At 31.0% G+C, this 8,034-nt stretch overlaps 1 protein-coding gene across 1 annotated transcript in view; it reads left to right on the forward strand.

Annotated features, from left to right (window-relative positions):
- Positions 1 to 7,105, forward strand: part of LOC144838573 (rab GTPase-activating protein 1-like) — a 50,065-nt gene extending 42,960 nt beyond the window's left edge. Inside the window, exons 14-20 of the mRNA XM_078693988.1 lie at positions 123 to 308; positions 661 to 789; positions 1,189 to 1,272; positions 2,441 to 2,551; positions 3,322 to 3,426; positions 3,897 to 4,052; positions 4,625 to 7,105. Coding sequence (XP_078550114.1) covers positions 123 to 308; positions 661 to 789; positions 1,189 to 1,272; positions 2,441 to 2,551; positions 3,322 to 3,426; positions 3,897 to 4,052; positions 4,625 to 4,939 — 1,086 coding nt within the window. The 3' untranslated portion in view covers positions 4,940 to 7,105. The remainder of the gene's footprint in view (positions 1 to 122; positions 309 to 660; positions 790 to 1,188; positions 1,273 to 2,440; positions 2,552 to 3,321; positions 3,427 to 3,896; positions 4,053 to 4,624) is intronic.
- Positions 7,106 to 8,034: the final 929 nt, after the last annotated feature.

Here is an 8,034-nt window from a genome sequence, read left to right on the forward strand (position 1 = left end):
TAGTGATGCAGTTTAACTTTAAGAACAATCAAACCCAAGACTTTGGATTACTAGGCCAACATGCTAACAGCTAAACCATAGTACCAGTAATGTAATAGTAATATTTACTGTTTGTCTTACAGGATGTCATGCCAGACTTATATTCGCATTTTATGAATCTTGGGATTGAGACGCACATGTACGCCTCTCAGTGGTTCCTTACGCTGTTTACCTCAAAGTTTCCGTTGCACACCGCCTTCCACATCATGGATGTTTTTCTTTGCGAGGGAATGCAAGTTATATTTAACTTCTCTCTTGCTTTGTTGAAGGTAAATATCACATTAAATAATATCGTGTAATCAATAGTGTAACTAAACATAATAATGTGACAAATTACTTACTTATTATTGAAGTGCAAAAACTTGTAGGTAGCATGATATGCTATTTTTAACAAGTTACTGAATAATTCAGGAAGTGTTGTAAATTATATAATAATAATAATTATATCATTTTAATATGTATTAGAGGGAGCTTTGTTCATTGTTGTAGGCATCCATACACATGGGGTAACAGAATTACGGGAATTGTACCGGGAAGGTTACAAACTACATTTGAAACCGCCCTGATAGAATATAGGAGAATTACTGTATATTATACTTTGATTATCTTTTTTCTTCCAAGTCTGGTCGTAAGGACATGCTGAGCATGGATTTTGAAGGGATCTTGAAATATTTCCGAGTGTCATTGCCAAAGAAATTCCGTACAGTAGAGAGTGCCCAAGAACTTGTTCAGTCAGCCATGTCTATGAAGGTAATGTACTAAAAAAATTTATATATTGAAAATCCTAAAGCTGTGTCTACACTATCAAACTAGTGTGATGTCCCCAAATATGGTAGTGATATGACATAATGTCCATATATGGGCACATCACATTTTTTTGTCGCATAAAGCTTTATAACTTGTGATATAGCTTAACTAAATCTTGTTACAGAATGCCATTGTTTGCTACATTTCGCATTTGTTGAGTTAACCAGGAAGCAAAGGTGCAGCTAGGGGGGAAGTGTAATTGTGAATGCCAAACACAATGGAACAAAAATAAGCAGTGCAGTACTTGGTGAACAACCTCATGCCATAAGTTTTACAAACAAGTAAAATAAATTGTACAAACATTAAAAATATTGATTATGTTCACATTTCTCACTTTCACAGGTAACATCCAGAAAACTTCGCAAATTTGAAAAAGAGTATGAAGTCATAATGGCAGAAAGGGAAGATCCCGTAGAACGGCTGGAAGTAAGTCTACAAAGTAGCGCCCAATTAATTAGCACCTTCTCTTACGGACACTCTAGTCTGTCATCAATACTTAATCTTGACGTTCTAAAAGCCAGATTGTCTGAAATTTTAATTTTGTTGCACTTCTAATCTTTGACTATAAAATGAAATAACCTTTGTCACGAGTGAAAAAATGATAGCAAGAACAATTCTTTTGGTTGGAGACTGCCAAAAACTAGTCACATGACATATTCTTGTAAATTAAAATTGTTTTTTTTTCACAATCTCCATTTGGCATTACAGCTCTGTTGAACCCCGTAGCGATCTACAATAAAAAATGTCCAGAAATCATGACATTCTGTCTCTCAAGTACAGTAGTACCAAAGAATGCTTGTTAAACATGGATAAATCCTTTTTGTTTTTTTATTTTATATTTTTCATTTTTAAAAGATTTCCAAAGACAAAAAAAAAAGAACCATCACAAAGAATTTAAATAATAACAATGGTTATAAGCAAGCAATAACAATGCAAAAAAAAAAAAAAAAAAAAAAATCAAGCAATATATCATGAAATAGATTGCAATCATAAATGAAAAATATTTCTATTCTTGAAACTCAACTGAAACTGTATTTGACCTACTTTATAAAATCATATTTCAGAAATTGTAGTAATTATCTGTTATCTTAAATTGCACTTGTTAATTAACCAGATACATATCAGTTTTCTCATTAAATATTCTTAGTAAGTTCAGGTTGCCCAGAAATAGAAAGATAGAAATTTAAATGACACTACAATTATTGAAATTGGAAGTAATTGTACAATATTGTATTTTAAATCTAAATTTTACATCTTACTAAATAAAAATACAAGCTATAGATAATTCAAACAAAACCACTTTAAGTGCCCTTTTTTTTTGTTGTTATTTATATCTGTATTTTATGTCTCAGAGCAAACACAATTTCTATGTATATATTTTGCTTTACTGTATATGCAAATGACAATAAAAGGAAATGATGATTTTCACTAATGAATGAATGAATGATTATACAAAAGGGAGTTTTGTAACATCACCTTACAGATTTCTAAGATGACATATAACCTTGATAGACCAATTACAACATTTTACACATGTACATTTGCACCTAACACTTCTCAGATCTACTAATAAATTTGTTTTCTTTTGATGTAGAATGAGAATCGACATTTGATGCAAGAGAACATGAGATTAGATCGTGAGAATGATGAACTAGCTCATGAATTGATAACATGCAGATTGAGCCTACAAAAGGAAATAGATGAGGTAAATAAAATGTTAAATAACCTGTGCCCCTGCCACAGCCTTACTGGGCTGAATTGCACACAAGTGTGAACAATGTACTATTAGTATTCATACAGCTGCCATTAAACGGCACTTATTCATTTGTACACCTGCATAACCCTCTACTCTTCCGAAAGATGAATTGGGTTCTTTAAAGTGCGCAATGACAAGGCTGAATGTGACCTGATACAAAGGATACACTGGGCTCTTTAAGGTGCATACAATTCACATGTATATACTGGGCCTCCAGTTTTAAGTCCTTATCCGGGAAGGCATTTTCTTCCACCAGAACCATGGTTGAGGAGTGACTTCAACCTGTGTCGATTCTTAACCACTCATCCCCTTGACTTGACAAAAGATGCACTGGGGTTTTAAAAGTGAATACAAGCCAGATGTATACACTGGGCCTCCAGTTTTAAGTCCTTAACCAAGAAGATGTTTTCTACCACCAATGGTCGATGAGAGCCTTGAACCTGTGCTGATTGTTTAACTATGGTTTGTAGCGCCCCTGCCTTAGCCACTCAGCCACTTGACTTGTTAATTTTTTGTGAAAACTGTCATATTTTCCTTTTGATCTAAAAAGTGTTGCTCACCCAAATTGTTCATACTTTTATGGATAACATTTTTAATGATATTAAAATGTTTCATAATAAGTAAAATTTTTCATTGGACATAGGTCAATAAATTTATTTTAGTATTAAATTATTGTATTTTATGTTGTTTTATATAGAATGTTTTCCTCTCTTTCACAGGAACGAGATTTAACGAATTCACTAGAAGTGGACGTGAAGGGTTTGAAACAGCAACTTGAAGATTTGGCTGAAGAGAAGAAACATCATGAGCAAGAAACGATACAGGTGCATAAAAAACATTTATAAATTCTTGGTCCATATTTATTCTCTCAGAACTTTACCAGTACATTAGCAATTCTTGATTTCAGACCCATTAAGTTCTAACGTCCATGTACAAATGGCTAAATTAAACTTATTTTAAAAGTTTCAAAATTCACATTGGTAGAAAATCGCATTTCGATAATATCCTACAGCAGTACCTTTTCTTCTATGGAAATATCTCCGTAAATTGTTGACTTTGTTGTAAATTAAGCCAGATGTGGATTCATAGATTGTTGAAAGTGAGGTTAAGATATAAAGCTCTGTCTACATTATCAAACGTTATGTGATGTGCCCAAATATAGAAGTGATATGCACAAATATGGTAGTGATATGACGTCCATATATGGTCACATCACATTTTGTCACATAAACTTTGATAGTGAAGATAGAGCTTTAGATTAATAATGAATTTGATACTGTTTTTCAAATTCTAGATCAAGGAAATGTACAGACGTGAAACAGAGAAATCAGAAGGAGAGAGTTCAAGAAACAATGCCATTATTGTGGACTATAAAGAAATATGTACTCAGTTGAGTGAACGATTAGAAAAACAACAAACATCTCATAAACAAACAATGGAACATATAAGAGTAAGTTGACATAAGCATTATCCATTAAAATATATTTAGAACCTCATAAACTCTGTAGAAGATGCTGTTATTTAGTAGCATTAGATTTGAACATTCAGCTAATTTGTGATCAAAACGACACTCAAACTCCCTGATGAAATAAGGGGACAGACAACAAATATAAGATATGTATTTTTATGCCTACATAGATTGATTTTCACCCCAATTACAATCATATTATGCTTCCTTAAGCTTACCTAGTTTGACAAAAAAGATGTGATGTGCCTAAATATGTTAGTGATATGCCCAAATATGGTAGTGAGATTTTTATATTTGACACATTTTTTGTCATATAAAGGATGATAGTGTAGACAGCTTAAAGCTCCCTGACAACTACATGACTGCCTATGTTTGGATCAAATCAAAAAAGCAGAATGTTCTTAGAAATTGTATACAAATATTTAAGATGGTTAAAGTTGGATTATAACTTGGAGTCATGCTTTTCTACCAGCTCGGTTCCTTTCTCAATAAACTTTAAAAATGTTTCAACCTTTTTGTTTAATCCAAACTGATCTATAATTTAAATTTTGCAGACCAAAGTACAGGAGTGTGATAATTGCTCAGGTGTGTTTACAAGTGATGGTAACATAGCTGCCAGTGAACCACCTCTCAAGCCTGAAGACATCGATCCTCGTCTGGCTGCTGCATCGTTACAAATGAGAGAACTAGAGTTAGACTTAGCGCACACCAAACTCCAGTTAGTTGAATCTCAGTGCCATGTACAAGAAGTGGAACACCAATTAAATGCTGCAGTGAATGAGTTACAAGAGATGCAAGCATCCAAGAACAGCTGGTTACAAAAGACCTTTACTTCTTTTAAAGAAGCAACAACGTTGAAAAAAGAATGATATAATGAATGTTATTATTCTGAACATGTTTTGTTGGATTAGGGTAAGTTTGGTTATTAACATCAACCATGTTTTATTGACAACTACAGCACATGTTAGACAAACTGAATATGTGGTTGTATGTTATTTGGTGCTGTGATAATCTAATGTATCTGTATTGTAGTAAGGAGCTATAGGGTTCGCTAAAAAACATATCCTGTTCTTTAACCTACTATTTTGTCTGGCTATCATTCTGCGGTAAGAAAATCTACTAATTAAACATAAAGGCAAGGAAATTTGTGCTCTAAAATGGAAGATGACTAATCGTGGAACAGTACAACTTGTAGATGGTGATGCTAATGTATGCAAACTCATAAACAATTTTTATTTAATAGCAATAGTCTGTATAAATGTAATTTTAAGATGTACATTCTTTTTATTTGTAATACCCACGTTATTAGGGTTGGTATTTGTCAATTACCTCGCTATCATATTTATTTTAGCTTACTTTATGCTAAGCTACTTAATTTGTTTTACCGAAAAGAACTGTTTGGATAAGTAAAACAAAATGCTTTGAAGAAACAAGAAAAATGGTAATAACAAATACAACTTAAGTATCTTGAAAAAGTTTTTTTTTTCTTTTTTAAAGTTTGTGGGGTTTTGTGGATCACTAATTAGATATATTCATATAATAATTTTTTTTTTTACAAAATTTATTCTTTGTAACCTTTAGTAATTTGATTATTGTAAGATTTCTGTTCGGATCATATTTCTTGACCAAACCATTGTAAAAATTGTTCAAATATTTGAAAAGCAATATTTTTTTCTGAAATGTCTTACAAAATCGCTATTTTGCAATGCGTATTTTCCTACAATAACATTTTTCATTGCAGTTAATCCCAAAGTTTAGTTGATTTTACACAGGAATAGATTATACAGTATTAATATATTAAATAATTGAATACAATATATACTCTCATATCGGTGGAGTATGCTTTACTTTATGTATTAATTATCACATAATATTCAGACACTTTGTTGGACCCTGAAGTATTTCGCTTAATAGGGAGATCTACTGTACTACAAAGTGTATATTAAGAAATTATAAAGTTATTTATCCATGTGAGCGAATTTTGCTTATCTACAAAACTCTTTGAAAATAATAATATTTTATTATGCAAATTTTTAAATAAACCTTGATTTTAACCTTTTGTTACGTGTTATAGCTGAAAAAATGCATAATAAATAGATAATAAATATCATTAAAAATAATGATTATAGAGAAAAAAAGCCATTAAGAAGTTAAAAATAAGACAAACAAATAATACTTGAAAAAAACTTGAATACATTTTTTATCCTTGGTTACCACTGGGTGACATTTTCGAATTAGTTTTGCAATTTTTTAGTTACAATTCTGTTAATATTTGTTTGTATGTATGAAATACAAAGAATGTGTAAATACTAATTACATTAATAGCTACTATATTGTTATTTTATTTTAATGTTTATTTTGAAACTGGTATTAACGATACTTTATCTACTAATCTTAGTTCATAGTATTTTTTTACTGTTAATGTACTTTTTGTTTAATTTTCTTTACAACTAACTTTTACAACTGATGTACATTGTTGTTAAACAGAAAGCAAATTTGTTTTCATGTAAATATTTAAAGAAAATAGACAATTTATAACATGGATAGAAAGACTTATGGTACACTGTGTATTATCTGTAGATCATTTGTATAGTAATGTGTATAAGTTATTTTAGCAAATGTGTACTGTAAATTTCCTATTCTCATTTATAATTTTGGATTAGACTAGCATTTTATCCATATAGATAACTTCATTGTCCATAAACAATATGAATATAATTTTCATCCGCTATAAAATTTCCATTTTAAAATGTACAGAAATAATTTCTAAATGGTACGGTAACAAAGTTTTAGGGTGGGTTGAGTTAACCCATTTAACCTATATGATAATTTATTGGAAGTATATGATTTTGTTGTTGATATAATAGACAATTTAATGTCGTAAGCACAATTTGACGGAATTGAGAAACATTGGATCTATGGCTGAATATTTATTATAATTCAATTTAGGAATATTGTTGGGTAAAAAAAAACACAAATGTTATAAAATTGATGTTTGATTTGGTGAAAGGTAGTAAAATGTATTTCAACAACATTGTTCTTGTGTCTATTTGTCTTCTACAATTTTTTGAAAAATATTGACTTTTCAAAAAATATATACATATGTGTACATGCTTGGAACACAATATGTGCGTCTGCGGATGCCAAATTATAGTATAGTAACCATGATTAAATCTATCAACATAGTATATTTTTAAGAAAATCAGCCTGTCTTCAACATTATGATGCTATACTCGAGCTGTTCAACTGATTTTCATCTATTAAAAACAATTATCGTAGGAGGAGATAGGAAAATGCGAAGCATGCTCATATTATTGTGTGCGGGTATTTTTCAAGGTGGACATGCATTAGACAGTGTATACCACGATCGGAAAACACCCTCTATTTGGGGCAAATGGTTGAAGCTAAATTCGTTTTAATTGTCAATAACTAATTATCTAACTCAGCTTAATTAGTAACCAGGGTTACATCAGGTGGTTAAAATCAGTACCGAAAGTACGGACCAACTTTATATACCATCGGGTAAACATTCTAGAAGTAACGTGCGATTTACCGAATTTTGCCCTTAAGTCAATTTACATATAGATATGTGTGTCTGCATCACTTTTACGCAAAAATCCCTGTACTAAAGTACAGGTATTTTTTCTGAAAAATGGCCAAAATATTGATTTTTCAAAAGTCACTTATTATGCCATAATATTGCCATATATTCACACATATTGTATTACCACCATTGGGCTGATTTCTTGGTAAATAATAAAAGTTGTTAAAGAGTAGAGTCAAAGGTCACAAAATTCATCTGACTGGGTTGATGTTCTATTGAACATGGTATCACTTCTAATACTATTATTCACTTAAACCATTAAAACTTCAGGGCTACATTGATGTCACTGAGCTTGAGGAGCTGATCTTAGATTTCAGGGAGATTAAATTGTTTGAGAATAAAATAACAACAACATATAAT

This window comes from Antedon bifida, chromosome 3 (genome assembly GCF_963402885.1).
Source record: "Antedon bifida chromosome 3, ecAntBifi1.1, whole genome shotgun sequence".
In the NCBI taxonomy this organism is placed as follows: domain Eukaryota; kingdom Metazoa; phylum Echinodermata; class Crinoidea; order Comatulida; family Antedonidae; genus Antedon; species Antedon bifida.